The sequence below is a fragment of the Labrus mixtus genome, chromosome 3 (genome assembly GCF_963584025.1).
Source record: "Labrus mixtus chromosome 3, fLabMix1.1, whole genome shotgun sequence".
Classification (NCBI taxonomy): Eukaryota; Metazoa; Chordata; class Actinopteri; order Labriformes; family Labridae; genus Labrus; species Labrus mixtus.
This window is the reverse complement of record NC_083614.1, coordinates 7,295,031-7,313,440: the sequence shown is the minus strand read 5'-3', so window position 1 is coordinate 7,313,440 and position 18,410 is coordinate 7,295,031. Positions and strand designations below refer to the sequence as shown.

Genomic DNA, 18,410 nt, shown 5'->3' with positions numbered 1-18,410 from the left:
ACTGCCCAACCCCTGGTGGTCTTAAGATCTGCTCTTTAGCTCACTATGGAAACCTACGTTTTAAGAATAACTGTTTGATTTAAACGGTTCCCCCCTCTTCGAACTTACTGGGCTCTAAAAGCAGAAACATTATTATTATTTTAATTTGAGTAAACAAACATTTGAACATGATTAAGAGGGATACTCTGCTTTTTTTCAAATCTCTTTACTCATCTAGAACCAAGTTTTACTAAAATCCTATAACAACTCATGTTTTCATAAATTCATCTTCTTCTACCCGATCCTAGACAGTGGAGTCTTTATTGATGAAGAGAATAAAAAGTGTTTCAAAATAAGAGGTCTGATCATTTACAAACCAAGCCTTTTAACAGGATCTAACATCTTTGATTGTTGTCTCTCGAGTGGACATTATTAATTCTTCATTTTTATGCCACACGAGTAAAACATTTGTTTGTTTTATGAGTTTCTGATTATCAGGCCGAGTGTTTACCTGTTACTGTTGAGCACGCTGCTGTAGGAGCCTCTGAACAGTAAGCTGGGGGAGGTGGGTGGAGGGGAGCAGGTCCCGGCTGTGACGGATCTCTTCAGGAAAGGATCTGCGTTTATTGTCTGCAGGGAAATCTGCTGAAGACTGTCAGCTTCTACATGAGGAGGAGACAATCAGATTTTTAGAAGGCTGAACAGTGACCTATTTATTCATGTATTATTTCTGCTTAAGCAAAAACCATGTACAACGTTAAAAAAAAACAACAACGATCGAGATTCTTACCTTCTGAGATTTTAAATAGATTCATAACTTTAAAAAAAATCTATTCATTCTTTTTGGGGCTAATCAATCCCTCCATGCTAAGTGCTAATGCTAGCTCTTGAACTCAGTAGAATTCCAAATGGAGCAGCAAGACCTTCAGCCAGTCTCACAGATGACTGGAGTAGATCCTGAAGTACTAATTCATAAATAGACTTTGAGTCATGGATCCAAAATCGTTTTGAATCGACAATAGATTCTCAATCGAATCAAAATAGAATCGTGAGACACCCAAAGATTCCCATTTCAAAGTGTAAACGTGTATTTATTTAAATTGTTAAAGATACTTGACATAACATTAGGTTTTGGATTTCCACTTACGGACGCAGTTTTTGGAAAGAGGCACGTCCCACTCTGGAGACGCAAACTCCTTCTCGCCCTCTGAGCTGCTGCTGTGTCCGAGCTCGGGCACCGAGCCGCTGGTGAACAGTTTGGTTAAGAGAGAGGGGCGTCCTTCTTCCAGCTTCCCGTCTACTGTGAGAACACACTCACAGTCAGAAAACACATCAGGTGTAGACACAAAGGACAAAGTTACTCCACACCTCTTTAACACTGTGGACACTCACGTCTCTGCTTCTGAACAGGTCTGCTCTTTGGGATGTTGATGGGCGGGTACAGAGCTTTGGATGTGAAGCTCTTCCGTTGTTTGTTCTCCAGCGGTGTTACGTACGGCAGCTCCAGAGAACTGAGAGCAGAAAACATTAGTTACAAGACAGCAATATAAATATATATATAAAAGTCATCAGCAGTGATCAAATGAACAGACCTGGATTTCTCTGCTGGGTTTTCTTTCTTTGTGGTGTCTTGTTTCTTGGGTTTGGGTTTGATGAGGAAATGTGAAGGTTCTTCTTTTGCTTTGACTGCTGCTACGGTCCTTCCTTTCTTTTTCACAGGTTCCTAAAAAGCCATGAGTGAACATTTCTATTAGCAGCATGCTCAGTATTGTGTCATTGTGAAAGTTCAAGTCAGGTCTAAGGTCTCTGAGAACTCCTGAGTGACTGGAAAAGTATTTCTTTCATGCTCATAGGGAAACTATAACTTCTGCATAGTGAACAGCAGTTTACATGAAGCAGCAACATTTCTGAAGCTGTGAGATGACACTATCTGAAAAATGTTGGGGGGGACAAACACATCTGTACATCGCTGCTCCTTACAAAAAAGAAAATACTACGGTACAATAATGTTGCATTTTTCAATGTTTATAGATCAACAAGTCAGTTGACCTCAACTTGTGCTTTCAATCATGTTTTGACAAATGCATACACTCTTGAAAAAGAGTTATATAGGAATTATTCAGGAAATGTTGCCCAAATATTTTCATGTGCTGACGACGTTCAAATCACGGCACTGGTTGGCAACCAAAGTTGCTTCAATAGGTTTTCTGTGTGTTCTTCCCAGCTCTTTTGTTGATACTTTGAAAACGTCCAGATACCAATTACACAGATTTAAAGGCAAAAATTAGAATCACAGCGTTGGACTATGTTGCCTTATCCACCATTGTTAGTTTAACTTTAAAAGATTTATTTATTAAGATTTAAGTCAGCCTGCCTGAAATGTTGGAATTGCATGTGTGAAAGGGTTCAAGTTACAGGTACGTTGTTTCTCAAGAGTTCAGGGGCCAGATTCACAAACATTTTCTCAAGATGAAACTGAGGAAGATTGTCAATAACAAAGTTAGGAAGTTCTTAAGAATGTTGTTAAGTGTGATTCCTGACTGTCTTCTTAAGAACAGGGTCATCTCTTAAGAACTTCTTTATTTCCTTACTCATGAACTTCTCACAAGCTGCAGGCATATACCTCTATATAATAGGCCTATGCATACTGTATGCCTATATATATCCAGTGTGAAATCAATTTTCAATACATTATGATAAGCATGTTTGTCAACATTATTGCTGTAGAAAGCAGTTGGGGATTTTTTTTTTATTGACAACCATATTTATGATTTACTTGTAAAAATAACTTTGGGTAAAGAAAAATAACTTTGCTTTCAAGAATCTCATTTATTCTTCAGTTTTTTCTTAGGCAGAACCACAAGAAGAAAATAACTACATCATTGTTTTTTTTTTATATTATTTACCTCTTTGATGTTTGTCTCCACGTCTGGGTTGGAGGTCTCTGTGGTGGTGGAGGAGCTGTCGTCATTGTCGGCCATGTTGTCTTTAAGCTCGTCTCCCTGAGTCTTTACTGAGGATTTTTTCTCTTTCTCCTCCTTCCTCCTCTGGGCTTTTGTTTTGCCCCGCAGCTTCCCTTTAGATTCAAACACTGTAAAGGACAAACACGCCTTTAAATACCTGTAAGTGATTACACAGTCCTGCTTCTGTACCAGGATAAACCAAATATCCATACCTTTGTTTTGAATGAACTGAGAGCTCTGTTCCGGTAGATTCTCTCCGCTGAGTGACTCTGGACGGTCGAGGTCATTGTCCATGGCGCCAACAAGGTTGGCGTATTCTGCGTCTTCAGGGACGAGGCCTCTGTGGGTTAAAGTTGGGCTCTGGAGGTCCGGTTGCTTGCTCCGAACTTTGCGGTTGGTCAGCTGGCAGGCTGCTGCAGGGCCTTCTTGTCCTGAGGCTGTACTCCCTTTGCTCAGCTGGGTGGAGGAAGCTTGCATAGATGGGCGGCTGAAGCCAATCCTGGACCTCTTATCCTGGCTGTCTGACTCGGAGACGGTGCGGCCGTTGCTCTGTCGGCCTCCACCTCGAGCTGCTCCGTTACTGGACGCAAAACCTCCTCTGGAGTTCTGGGCTGAGTCGGCATAATCGTTAAACCTAAAGAGAGAGATTTAATTCATTATTTTTTTCACATCCTGCATCTACAGTTTCATATTAATCCACTTAAAAAAAACATTTTTTATTTTTTATATTTATTTACTCATAAATGGAGAACAAGGCCGGACTAATGTCTAACTCTGTTAAAAGTCAAAGGACCTCACTTTTGTTATCTTTACTGAAAAAGAACAGTGACAACGCTGACAGGATTTAAGAAGCTCAAACCTAAAAACTCAGATTCTTTAAGCTTAGAAAAATAACGGCAACAATTAATCAATTATCAGAATAGGCAGAAATGGATTCCCTTGATTGACTACTCCTCTTATGGACTAAATTGTTACAGTTTCATTCCCTGAAGAAAAGGGATAAAAAGTAAGTAAGGTTGATTATACGTCTGAGGAAAATGAAATGTAGGTCTCATTATGTCATGAACATGTTTAATAAAACGTTAGTCTTTTGATGTCATTTGCAGAAGAAGGAGAAAGTGAACTGCGTGGGTGAAACCACTGATTCGACTGAATGAGAAATCAAAACCCTCGCTGACTGAATCAGGTCCAACATGCAAAGTCAGCCAAAATGTCAAAGTGATAACAGCCAATTAGAGGTTACAGAGAGGTTACCAGACGCAGCTAAATCTACTGTATGCTCAGAGGTTGGCCAAAGATAGTTCACCATAGCCAGTGGCTGTCTGTTACAGCGGTTTAAATACAGCTAATGATCAGAACCATAGAATCAATTACACAGTTTAAGAGTCATTCAAACAACAGCTACAGCTCTGGGTTAGATTCCAGGATTAATAAAGGAAATCAAAAAAATCAGATCAACAACAAGCTCCATGTGACCGTTTGGCATGATCACCTTTTATTGTGATCTCATTTATCAAGGGCCAGATACCTAAAGATCCTTTCTGTATGTTGAACTCACTTTGCAGTAGGTAATGTGGCTTCTAAGGGCACACTCTCACTAGCAGAGTTGTCCCGTACCGTGCTGAAGCACAATTGCCCCCCCATTACCCCGCTGGCCTGCACTCACACTGCTCCAGGACAAACCGGGCCTGAGCACCGTTAACTCTTGTACACAACGCTGTAATACAGCACATGCATAGCTTTATGTTATCATGAAGCGTGCTCAGTTTACAAGACAGGTGGAGAACAAAACAGAGAACATCTACTTCACTGACTTTGAGGCTTATTTTGAGTCATGTTAGTCAGATACAAACAGACCACTCCGGATTTCTCCATAATAAAAGGCTGCCAACGTTGTTTACCTGCGTGCTTGTGCATGAACTGTACCGTGCCAAACCACACCTCTCCGAAGCGTGACATGGGCAGGGAAGTGTACCGTGTCTGATTACGGTACGAAGCGCTCACACTGGTCGAACTGGACTTTAGAGATGAAGCACGCTTAGGCATAGTACGGATCGCCAGTGTGATTGCGCCCCTATAATAGTTCTTATGATGGTGTTGTGATTGTTGGGTTTAATATGTTTGTTGGGTGTTTTGTCGTATGGGTTCTTTTGCTGTAATGTTCTTCTGTGTTTTGGTTCTTTTGCTTTGTTCTGATTATACTTCTGCTGTAAGCCAAAGCACTTTGTAAACCTGTGTTTGTAAAGGTGCTATATAAATAAAGTTATCATTATTGTTATTATAGTAAGGCCTAAACTGACGCAGAGTAACATTAGGTCCATCTACTCTTCATCAGGTTAAGATTTCTTCATGTACCTTGATGATGTCATAAAGTTAAATTAAACTTTGATCACGGTTTTAGTTCATGAACTTTTACCAAAGACTTAACTCCGCCTTTTCCTGATCACACTTACTTTGAATCACTATGAATTTGCACGATTTCCCTGAGATTAAACGGTCTCCCGGTCTCCATCGTGGAGTTGGATTCCACCGACACTCGTCTCTTAAAAGGCTCCCAAATACTCTGAGCCTCCAGGTAGGCTGTGGCGATGACCAGAAGAAACATGGAGCTGAAGAGACAACAAACAAACAAATGTCAGTATGCTGGAGATTTCCTTTTATAAAATACTTCAGTGTGTTGTTTAAACTGCTCACCTCATAATGAGAGACACTATGATGTAGAGCTCCAGCTCCCAGCTCGGTCTGGGCAGGGTCTCTGCACACGTGGCTAACATGTGGTAGGGCAACGAAGCGTTCAGGACAAACACGAACTCGGAGCCTCCGCATGTCACCAATTTCAGCTCCCGGATCACTCGAGATGAAGTGAAGTCGGGTGTAAACCTGGAGGGCAGAGGAAGGATATGTCAAAGTTTAAATAATATTCTCACTCACAGAAACAATTGTCTTTTTTATCTGCATCTTAAATCAACCTTTAGTCTATTTAAATGTCCACAAAGTAGGACTTTTATTAAAGCCAGAGGACATAAGGGATGTCTAAATGGAAGACCTGTGAAGCATCTGTGTGACCATGACAGTATTCAATGTTAAATAATCTAACAGAGAATGTGAGGTTAATGTCAAATTCAGATTTAACTAACTAACTAACTAATGTGGATTAAAAAAATCCCTGAGGTGATGCATTAAGGACAAATGTTTGAGAAAAGGCGCCCACCCCGATGCTTTCATTCTCAAAATACAAACCACAGGAACAGAAGGACAGGGGAAGCAAACACCTCAAGTCTTTAAACAAGAACCAGTTGATGCTCCTCATAGATAAATAAAGATATTTTTAACATACAATAAAGTGAACTTTGGATTTTTACTTTCATAGAAGCTGCAGACCGTGCACATCTGCACTTAACAAAAGTTGCCATGTCGACATTATTTGCTAGTTTACGACAGGTGAGCTAATCAAAAATCTGAAGACTAATTAGTGTGGTAGGGTGTGTCACGTTGAAGACCTCGACAGGTGTTTATCTTATTAAGGTGATTAGATCTCTGCTCGGCTTAAAGGTGAGCTCTGCTGGGAGTAAACTTTATTGCAGCAGAGATTATAACACGTGACAGTATGAGTAGAAGAGGTTTGAGAAGAAATCGCTGTGATGATCTCTAGTAGTTTCTACAATAATCAGCTGAATAATCCAGAAAATCATAAGAGGGTCCGATCTGGAAGGTGGAAATCCCAAAAAATAGAGTACTTGGTACTAGGGCTGCACAATAAATCGCAATGGCATCGTCACAATATGATCTTAATTTATCGCAATAGATGAAAATGAAATTTGGATATTAAAAGAAGAAATTATTTCTCACTCCATACATGAACATTGTACCTGTTTGAAGGAGGTCCAGGTAACAACATGTTGATGCAGCCTGTTGAAGCTCCAGCTCACTATCAGCTACCCTCACATTGATTGAAGCCTGTTTAGCAGTTTAAAAGGAAAACTGTTTTTTTTGGTTCTGGAGGGACTTGTTGCAAACTGTTTCATGTAGTGGTCTGTGTGTTGTGTTTCCCTCTCTCTCCTGCTCTCCAGGTGCTGCTCGCCCTACTCTCCACTGATGACGCCTTGATGATTGTGCTCAGCTGTTTCAGGTTGAGAGTCAAGGCCCATCGTAGAAGGGCTGTGATCGTGTGTGGAGGATCAGGAACAAGGCTGTGTTAACTCCTCTAGAGGAAGGAGATGTTTTTTCACTTGGCGCCTTAGTTTCTGTCGTTAACTGTCGTTTGTGTTAGTGTTTAAACTTCTGCACAAAATTGGCTTCAACTTATTCTTAGTTTTTTTTTAAGAAATGTGTTTTCTGTTAACCTGTGTGTTTACTTTGATTTTTTTTACAAATGATTCTCTCTTTATTTTATTCCTGTTTTCTTTATTTGTTGTTCCTCTAGTCCCCTCGTAACCGGGGAACGTAAAAATGAAGAACAGCACATAAAAAAACAGCAATAAAAGCTGAGTTATAGATACTCTTTAATATTTGTTGATTTACTGCAAAAATATCGAACTACGTAATCACACATTGTACAATTTATAATATGATGCAGGTTTAGTAAGCACATTAAGCACACTGCATTTATCTGGTTTGATTTGCTGTATTTTCCATAACGCAATATTTCAGAGAGGAGATTCCAAATGTTTTTTTACAATATTGTTCATCCATTCTTGGTACCAAAAGAAGTACGGTAAGTCATATTTAATCCAGCTGCACCATGTCGAGTAAACACAACCATTTACATGAACATACAGCCAGCACACTTTTTTTTTTTTTTTCCATTTCACTTGAACTTTTAGTATTGGGGTACTTATGCCTTTTATGCACACGGTTACTTTGAGTTTTGAGTAAAGAGAAGAAAAACGGACTCCTTTTTAGGGGTTAACTTGAACTTTAGGTGATGGATTAAAAAAAAAAACGAGACCAGAGGGGAGCAGAAGAGGCTGCAGAGAGACAGAGAGCCAATTCATCGTCTCACTGAAGCCTTACTCAGCCAGAGAGGCTGAAGAGTATAAATAGAGCCTGTGGTTGATGGGGAGTACACACACACTTTTTGAAGGGCCATGCAGTGTCTATCTTCTCATGCTGATCTTAGGCCGTATTACAGAACATTTGATAACTTGCAGAGCTCATCTTTACTGTTTGCTCGCAATGAGATGCAAGGTGCGGGTTCTTATTTTAGGAAGAAGGCCATTACAGATGAACAACTCTCAAGTCAGGGGTCCTATTCAGGCTGCTCAATAAATAGCATTTTAGAGAGACTCCCTATCTTGCATTATTACTTGAGACAGGACAATTCTGTCAAAAGGAGATGAAAACAAAAAACTCAAATGAAGAGAAACAGGATTGTGCACTTACAGGATTATGAGGTCTTTTGAAGCGTTTGGCTTTAGTGCAAATTCTTGACAGTTGAGAACTTTGAATCCGTATCCTTCACACGCCTGTCCGTTGATTTCAGCTGATTTGATGGTGATCGGGAGCAGGCCTGTGTTCTCCACTCTGAAGGTCCTCTTGAGGGTGAAGTTTGGCTCCTTGACTTTAGTCTCTGAAAGACATAAAAGAATCAATGAAGAACGAATGCACATTCATGAATGACACACTCTTTTTCTGTCTCATTGCCCTTTTCATCTCGTATACTTTTATTTCTTACACTCAAACTTCTTGGGGGAACAGAATATTAAATGTTGCCACTCTGTGTCGAACACGGAAACAAAAAGCGTTAGGAAAGACAATCTAACTATCAATGTTTCAAAGGTATGCTTGGGCTTCTTCCACTTTGTGTTTGTCTCTCATTATTCTGGCTTTGACAGAAATTCTCCTGGTGTGCTGAAATAGTCTGAGCTTGCAGCAGCTTTTCACAGGAATTAGTCAAATTCTAAACATGGGAATGCAAGTCATAGAATAACAGAATGCAGAAGTGTTCAAGACCAGTCAGAAGTGCTGTGAGATCAGCATTCTTACCCTTAGGGTTAAAAAAAAAAAAAAAAACATAACCTGTTTTGAGTGTGCCTGTTAACACCATAGACTGTAAAATATTAATGTGACATCATCCATCTGTTACTGCAGGGGGCTCCGGAGGCTCATAGGCAGCAGTCGCCATGATGGAAAACCTGTCTCAGCCTAACTTTCAGTCAACTTAACGAAAGGCTGAGATCTGGACCTGAGGCGGGTCTTAAGCCTCTTGACAAAACCATTACCCACCTGTCAGCCTAACAATAGATAACATGTATCGTTCATTAAATCAAAATGGATGAATTCTTTACAAAAAATTTACCCTGGGGTCACGTGATGCACAGAGGCGAGAACATAGATTTTTCGTTTCCCCAACAGGTTGATTCTTAATCAATATTTTACAGTATTTTTTGCCAGTCAACTGATTTCCAAAGTGACGACGGTATTGATAATGTCTGTGGATAACTTTTTCACGTCGTGTGGGTCGGCTAAAAGGAAAGAAACTCTGCTGCTAATGCTATGCCTGCTGCTAGCCACGATAACGAGCATGGTGACTCCGATGATGCAGCACGAGAGGCTAACTTGACTGACGGAGAGGAGATGAACGTGCAACGAGATGACTTGATAGTGGATCGAGTTACCACCAATATAGCCACAATGCTGGAGAGTAAGTTAGCTGCTATACTCAAACCGGTAAACGAGCTCTCTCAGAAATTTGACAGCTTATTTGAGAGGATCGGCGCTGTTGAGCAACGGGTTTCGGACTTGGAGGATACAATACCGCTGATCACACCGCGAGTGGATACTCTGGAGACTGCACTGAGAAGAGCAACGGATCGTATTGAAAGCATGGAGAACCAAAGCTGACGGCAGAATGTGAGAATTGTTGGACTTAAGGAAGGCATTGAGGGGAAGGAGTCGGTGGGCTTCTTTGAAAAATGGATCCCAGAAGTTCTGGGCATATTAGGAGAGCGAATCCGGATCGAGAGAGCCCACCGCACCGGTCCTCCGCTGAGGCTTGCCGGCAAAGATGGTCCGAGAGCTGTTTTGGTGAGGCTACACAACGACACATAGAAGTCACACCAAAACTCAATCGACTGTATAGTGAAAACATTAACCCGTTGACTAAGCACTTGAAAGAAAATATGATGAGATGGAGGAATCTGCCCATATCCTTTCTTGGTAGGATCAATCTCATTAAGATGACTATTCTCCCTAAGATAATTTATCCTGTATCTATGCTTTTTGTGATTTTAAGGACAGAAGATATTAGAGATATTAATAAAGCAATATCAGACTTCATTTGGGCAGGAAGGAAACCCAAAATAAAATTAGAAAAGTTACAACTCCCTAAAGAAAAAGGTGGGTGGGGTCTACCTAAAGTAGAAAATTATGTTATGTCAATACATGCCAGGATTATATCTTCATGGGTGGTTAGAAACACTGGGTTTCATTGGCTTGAAATAGAGGCCATAATGTGTAAACCTTTTTCCCCTGTAAATTTATTAGACAAACGACTGAATGAATTACCAATTCTAGTCAAGGACAACTTATTAATAGCCAATATCATAAAGATGTGGAGAAGCTTAAAGGCAATGTTTAAGGAAAACTGTCCCTTGAATGCACTTACAACATTGGTGGACAATCCAGATTTATCAGTGGAGGGGGCAGGGCCTAACTTTAAACAGTGGCAGGAAGCAGGCTTAAAAAGGGTACATGATCTTTGCAGTAATGGGATCTTCAAAACGTTTGACTCTTTGAGAGGTCAGTACAATATACCTATTACTCTGTTACTCTGAGTTACAGAGTTTGGATTTGGATAAACTTGCTTCCTTAAGAACATCATGGTCGGTGCTGCTGAAGGTGGCAATAGATAAAGATACATGGGAAGAAATTCTGATGTTACCCTCCAAGATTTCAATCTGTAATAGATATAAGGAGATGCAGTACAATATCTTACATAATGTTTATATATCTCCATATGTTTATAGTAAGTTCACAACAGGAGCTTCCCCAATTTGTTCCAAATGCAAAGCTAATACTGGAACTAGAATGCATTGTCTTTGGGAGTGTGAAAAAATTCAATTATTTTGGAAGGCAGTATGTGGAGAAATAGGCACGGTGATAGGACAACAACTGCCTCCTGGCCCACTTCTATGCCTCCTAGGAAGTCTACCGAACATTTTGAAGGAACATAAGGACATAATCCAATTTCTTTTAATGTTGGTTAGGAAGACTATAAGAAGTTAAGATACTGTATCGGAGGAAAGACTCATCTCTTTAAAGGGAAATGGGAGAAGCCTTTGAATCTTCTAAATGGTAAGTGCAACTTATCATAATGATCCCTGAATGATTATCTTGCTATTGTACAACATCCCTATTAATCACATGTATACTATACTGGTAGATGCTGAATGTGACTACTGGACCAACTATGCAAATATTTTGCACTGTGCTGTTATTGTTTTGTCTTTGAAAATCAATAAAAAGAAAGTTCAAAAGAAAGAAAAAAATCACCCTCTGTACTTTGTGTCACTGAGGACAAATACTAATCAGACCAAAATTGTTTTTTTGCACCAGGCTGTAAAAACGTTCCATTTCTTCTGTAAAATGGGGTGTGTATGTGACTTCCGAGGCACTTGGAGCCAGCCTCTAGTGGACACACAGGTTTTTGCACTTCCAAATTGGATTCATTTCCAACACAGGAGGTTGCAACTTGATTAACACCAGGTTTTGTACACCCAAGGTGTTCAGGTGGACAAAGATGAGTTTTGAAACCAGGCTGACACTTTCGTCTCAGAGACCGTTTTCATACACCTGAAGTGGTGAATGCAGGTGGCGAAAATGTTCACACTGATCTGAACGGCAGTGATGCAAACTCACTGTCTGTGCAGTCTTTCAGCAGAGCCTCGGTCATCTTGAACCTCAACGAGCTGCCTTGTCCCGGAGGCTTCCCTGCAACTTTCAGGCTCTCCGTCGTACCTCGGCCGTGAAGTAAGATTGTGTCGATCACAGTCAGATTATTCCTAAACAGATTCCAGATAAGGCACACGGGAGTCAGAACAGAGACACATACTCATTGAAGGAAGTGTTGGATGTTTAATAACCCACATTACCTGACTATAAGGAGGGAGGAGACACTGTGGTTGCTGATGGGAGTGAACCTCACGCTGAACGTTTTGACCTCTCCGGGCAGCAGGAGGAGGTTGTACACAAAGGGTCGGGTTGATCCCTCTACGAAGCCCGTGCTGCTCTTCATTAGAGACGTCTGCCACACAAACAGAGAGCCTGTTACAGACAAACAGCTTCCACATGCTGCCCTGTGATTAAATATGCAGTTACACGCTGAACTGCTGATTCTCACATTCTAGGATAATAGTGAACTTGAAGCACTCACTTGATTTCTGTGAACCTGAAATTCCAAGGTGTTGGTGTCGATGTTGATGTTGGATAAATTTCCTAAAGGAAACCTGGGAAATAGATTTAAATTCCAGTCAGATTGGGATAAGGAGATAAAGACTCTGAATGTGCTGCAGCTGTGTAGATTCCTCACCTGTCCGCTAACTTTCCAGAAAACACTGAGGGGTTTGGTAAAAGAGCCAGCGGGAGAACTTGGACGTAGACGAGGACGTCTGCAGGGTTTTGCAGAATCACCTCCTCATCCTGCAGAAGAGAGACGGGAGGGTTTTCAAACACCCGACTTTAAGAGCATCTTTAAAAATTCCTGTGTGTGTTATTGCACATGGAGCAACAAGAGGAGGATTGTTTGTACTCACAGAGGAGCTGTTTGTGTTGGTCAGGGGGAACGTAATGCGCTGCGAGGAGTTCACCAGAGAGGGCCAGGACAAGTGCGCCGTTATTTTAGCCTGTACGTTTTTTTGAAGGTCTGTGTTGACTTCAAAGACGGCTTCAACCCTTTGGTGAGAAAACAAAACAGCTTGTTATTTTCTGTAAATAGCAGTTAAATTTAATTTAGCAGTAAAGCAGCAGTGACATGCCCCAACTCACGGACATGTTCTTTACTGGAGGGGGAAAGAGGAGGGTAAAGAGGGGGGTAAAGAGAGGCCGAAAAACATGAAAAACAATCAAATCATTTGATTAAATGATGATCAAACATATAAATCATGTGTTTTTATTTCCAGCAGCACAATGACTGAGGCATAAAAAAGTCATTCATTTTGGATCACCTGGGTCTTTAACTCACAACCTTTGAAGACACAATCAAATATAAAACTAGTGTCAAATATTCAGCTGTAACGACTAGTTAAGGGGCGTTTGTGTCTAGCATCAAGACAAAATGATAAGTCTACAATTCTTTTAATGTCTTGCAAAGATATATTTTTCTAAATTGAGAAACTTTTGTTTTTTCAAAATCCCCCTTTTCTATTGACTGCAATGATCACATGGGACTAAAAAGATTTCATATTATTCTGACATAACCTAACTACTTCTACCATGACATCAAAATGTTGTCTTTTGTTCATAAAGATTCAACATTTTTCCGCAGCCCATTTGGATGGTTTATGGAGGACAAAGTGACAATGTAGTGCAGCAGGTTTGGCGTCAATTGTGACAAATTGTGGGAGGAAAAAGGTTGACATAGTTTTCATTTTTTAGAAACACGAAGTGAAGGAGTTCATTATTGGAAGCTCTCAACTTTTTGGCTCTACTTGTGTGCTGGAAGTTGTTGTGTGTTTAACTGCTTTGCTTTATGAAAATTCAAAGTTTTAAAACTTCTATTGGTTGCTGCAGAGCTTCTGTCAGGTGTTTTATACCCAACAAACTTATCAGATGACTGCTCAACAAGAGCCTGTTTCTCCTTTCTGCTGTGACATCACTAAATGTTGCAAAGAGATTCCCTCATAGTGGATTAATGTATTATAATGTAATGTAGTAAACAATATCTAGACCTGCTCTGTTTGTCACATATAGAGGCAGAATTCATTTTTTAGAAGAAGGAGAAAGAGAGGAAAAAGAAGAAGAAAAGGAAAAAGGTTAAAGAGTAAAAGCAGGAGGAGAAGACAGTTAATGAGAAGAAGATCAAAGTGAAAGGGAAGAAGAAAAGGAAGGAGAAAAAACAGCAATGAGCCTCAGCAGAGTAACAATCCACTTTAAGAATATTACTTGTGTCCTGATCGCTCTTTCAGATCTCTCCATCGTCTGAGGAGTTTCTGGTGAAGGTCGACATCAGCGTCCCAGATATCCTCCTGTAACACAAGCCCGTGAGGCTTCGACTCCGCTGTGAAAACAACAAAACGATTGTTTGTTACTCTTGGATGTGAGATTTTCATGTTACAGGTACTTAAAAATAGGGTTGTCAAACGATTTTATTTCTTTTTTTAATCGCAATTAATCGCTGGATTTCGATAGTTAATCGAGATAAATCCCGTTTTTTAATCACATTTGAAGTTACAATATTTTGGACTTCAATACATTTTTAGTTGGTCTTTCATCTTGGATTTTTGAACCGTCTTTAGCTAAGGGTACTTTACTTCCTGTTTGCGTATGAACCTGCTTTTATTTTGAAAGTTACATTAGAACTTCCGGTATATCGAAGGTTAACGATATAGACTTATACCACAGCAAATGGAACTAATTAAAAGTTAATAAAAATTGCCAAAGATGAGAGTAAAACATTAAAATGTTTGATGTCATAAGGTGGATATTATTTTTGGTGGCGTACCTACGTTGCAGCTAAAGGTACAAAATGGCAAACTATAAATGCGTTTCCAAAAAAATGAATGCGCTACTTTGGGACCTTCATCACGTCGCTAACACTGACAGCCCTACTTCAAAATAAAACTTACATTTAAGCACAAACGGCAGCCCGACATAACAGTGATCACCACACTGCAAACTGGCGTCAAAATAAATATTCGCCACCTGAAAAAAAATGAAAGAAAAAAAATAAGTTTCATATTTGTGTGTAGGTCATTGAAATCTGCACGGTGAGATGAGAGGCTACCTTAGATTTACGTCTGGGTTCCAGCTCGTCTTTGTTGTTGCGGAGCCGTTTGTAATAAAAACGGATATCTTCTGTGAGGGAGCGGATCTGCTGGAGCCTCACTTTCTGTGTAAAAGAGCTCTGTATGCTGAAGCTTTGATGAACAACTTTCCCCTAAAGAAAAAAAAAACCACGCATACACAGACGTGTCAGGAGCTGTAACACCTCAGGCTATCTACAGAAAAGTATGCTCCTCTGCATGTGTCACACTCTTAGCCTCAGAACAGGTGTGACATCTTAACACATATACATCTGCCTCTTACTCACTGGAAATGAAGATGGTAGAACTATATGTTTTGGAGAGCTGTTCAGCGTGCCCACTGCAATGAGAGCTTTCACTGGGATGGTTAATATCTGAGGGAAAAGAAGAAAAAAGAACAATCATGGCAGCATGAGACTGGGAGCTAGCTGTACTGAAGCTTCAGTGGGTTACCTACCTCGTAATCTGTGGTTATGTGTATGGCTCCGTCATACGTTCCCTCCAGCGCCTTGGCCACAAGTGTCACTCTGAATACAGCGTAATAGCCAGATGCTAATATCACCTTTGTAGAGACGAAAACATGTGTGTTAGTACTGTATTTATGTTGTTAGGATACAGTTGATCAACATAACAAAAGCTGGTCAACATAAAGCTTCATGTTTTTGTTTGTTTAAATGTATATTTGCAACATGAGTGATTTTGAGGTTTTTGTCTTTGCTGAGTAAATGTAAGAAGGTCAGTAGGTGCACCACATGGCCTAGTGGTTATGCTACATGCCCCATCTATATACCCATCTACAGTTCTCATCACAGCGGCCGTGGGTTCGAGTCTGACTCAGCCCTTTACTGCATGTCACTCTTGCTCTTTCCTCCCAGCCTTTCCTGTCTCTGTTCAAATGTTCTATCAAATAAAGGTAAAAAAAAATACCAGCAAGGAATTCCTTACAGCAGCGTTAACTTCACTAATGACTTTAATAAAAGGGTTTATTTTTTTCCTGTTTTGAAGCACATTTCTTATACTTTTTCACTCATCATTTAGAGATTTAAATCCAGTAGGATTAAGAGAAGAACCTGATTGGTTCTCCTGTGTAAATTCTCAGCAATGATTGGCTTTTGTAATTGAAACTTTGAGGACCAAGTTAGAGAATCACTTTACCAATAAAACCTTTTCTTTTCATAAAATGAGCACATAACATCGGCACAAAAGTGAAATCACTTCACATAGATTGACTACGACAGGTAACGCTGTACATGTACTCTCATGATCATTAAATTGAAGCAATCAGTTTTAAAGTCTTACTGTTTTGTGCTGGGAGGCTGACGTGTTCTGCAGCTCTCTCATGCGATTCAGAGCCACTGTTGTGTTTCCTCTCTCCGTCTTCAGCAGCTCCATGGAGAGACTGTCCCCCGTTACCAGCCAGGACTTGATCTCCAGCTAAAGGACAGAAACAGAAGGCAGTTTGAGAAGGAGACTAAGTTTAATACTTGATGACTGGTGGTGTTTTACAATATCTGCATCAATTACTACCGTGGAAATGTACAGTATAAGTAAGCACAAAGCCTTTCATTGCGTATAAAAAACATTCATACGTGCAAGTGAACATGTTTAAAAATGATCATATAAAAAGGTTTTACATTGAAGGGTCTACTCAGAAGTTAACAGGAAATACAATCATACAGAAAGTGCCCAAACAACTCTTACTTTCCATCACAGTGTCAACATGCAGCAGTGTACTGTGTGCTCTCACCTCTATGGGATTACTGTTCACCACCACAAATATGATGCTGCTGGTGTCTGTTGCACTGCGAACACCAAAGTCCAGCAGGTTTTCTTTCAGACTGGGCGGCAGGACGAGAGGCTATTTACACAGAAAGACAAAAAAACACACAAACTAAATTACACACATTTACTCATCACACAGTTTAAAATTTACTCTGACCTAAAAAAAAGAAAAAATGCCATATTTCGTAAAAATTTAGTAAAGGGGGATTTCCTGCATTTTATATCAGGGGCCTTTTTTGCATTGCTCAAGTGTCACTCTTGAATAGAGATGAAATGCCTGCTACACTATCATTATGAAGGAACTAAACAATCAAAGTTTATCCACTAAAAATGTTTGTTTCTTTGTTTCCACTGACATTTCAGATTGTTATTCTAAGAGTCTTCTTCATAACTGAAGGTTCCCAACAGTGATGAGACCTTTTCAAAAGAAGCTGAAATGATTTACTTTAAGCAAATAAGAAACAGCCATCGTTCTCTCTCCGTGTCATTTGATCTTGCAGAACACGGACGTTTTCGATCTGCCGCTGACCAGATCTGTTTAGCTTTGATGAAACAACAACATTTGTCTCTTGTTTTGTTATTTCTTCAAATAAAAAAATATCTACATATATCCTTTGTATCGCCGTACAGCTGAAGTAGGGCAGTATGATTGTTGGTCCATATCGCCCAGCCCTATGTGTAACCAATGTAGTTCTGTGTGTGTCTGTTATAGAAACGATTATCTTCGGTGTGAGAAAAAGAAAAGTGTGCAAATGAACAGAAGACTCATGTGAGATGTTTTTGTTGTGCTGTTTAGTTTTGTTTCTCGGTTGTGTCACAATAAGTATAATAGTGAAACTTGAAGAGGTATAATTGGTCTCCTTTCCTGGAGTTGTAAAGTTACAGCAGTCAGCAGAAATGCCCAGCTTAGTTCAGGTTGTAGTTTAGTAAATGTAGACGTCGTGTTTGCTACAATGTGTGAATCATTCAGCTGTTTTATGCAATGTCACGACCATTTTTTACAAGTTAGTAAGTTAGCAGTGGTCACTCGAGCCTACTTTTCAGGACCAAAGTCCAGAAGAGACAATGTTCACTTAGATGTCATTTTTTTACTACTTTTGTTGTTAATAAAGTCGGCTTGCTTCAAGCGCTCACTTTGTAGCATTTTTATTTTAAAGGCTTTTTATTGCTGTTTTATAACTCTAAGAATGTCCCCAATAAAACTTCTCTCTCATCCATGGGATTCAAACCCTTTTCTGATCTACAAATACAATTAATGAATCAACATGAAAAATGTGTCAGGGGGCGCTGGTGGCGCAGTGGTTAGTGCGCGTGCCCCATGTATGGAGGCTGTCGTCTCAAGCGGGCGGCCCGGGTTCACATCACACCTGTGGCTTCTTTCCTGCATGTCATTCCCCACTCTCTCTCTCCCTGTATTCTGACTCTATCCACTGTCCTATCTCTCCATTAAAAAGGCACAAAAAGCCCAAAAATAAAAATCTTTAAAAAAAAAAAAAACGTGTCAGGACTTTGAAAACTATGTCTTAAATTAGCAACTACTACTCAATTAGGAAAATCTTAAAATCGAGGTCAGCCCTTAAAATGAAGGGACTAAAGCCTATTTAACGGGCCCTGCAGTGTAAAACTTGAAACCTTTATTTAGTTTCAGCAGTCAATGCTCTCTGTGTGTGTAGACTGCATTAAGACTGCAGACTGTCAGTGTATCGATTCATTTGCTCTTTGTGCA

General features: G+C 40.0%; 1 protein-coding gene across 1 annotated transcript in view; it reads right to left on the bottom strand.

The window, feature by feature from the left end:
• tmem131 (transmembrane protein 131) overlaps window positions 1–18,410 on the bottom strand; it is a 45,438-nt gene that overhangs the window by 4,930 nt on the left and 22,098 nt on the right. The window contains 21 exon segments of the mRNA XM_061030383.1: window positions 491–641; window positions 1,127–1,279; window positions 1,372–1,490; window positions 1,572–1,702; window positions 2,886–3,070; window positions 3,155–3,576; window positions 5,396–5,551; window positions 5,637–5,822; window positions 8,325–8,511; window positions 11,802–11,944; window positions 12,035–12,186; window positions 12,316–12,388; window positions 12,472–12,581; window positions 12,695–12,833; window positions 14,043–14,157; window positions 14,726–14,801; window positions 14,884–15,036; window positions 15,190–15,276; window positions 15,360–15,464; window positions 16,202–16,336; window positions 16,650–16,760. Of these exon segments, the coding sequence (XP_060886366.1) occupies window positions 491–641; window positions 1,127–1,279; window positions 1,372–1,490; window positions 1,572–1,702; window positions 2,886–3,070; window positions 3,155–3,576; window positions 5,396–5,551; window positions 5,637–5,822; window positions 8,325–8,511; window positions 11,802–11,944; window positions 12,035–12,186; window positions 12,316–12,388; window positions 12,472–12,581; window positions 12,695–12,833; window positions 14,043–14,157; window positions 14,726–14,801; window positions 14,884–15,036; window positions 15,190–15,276; window positions 15,360–15,464; window positions 16,202–16,336; window positions 16,650–16,760 (3,089 nt within the window).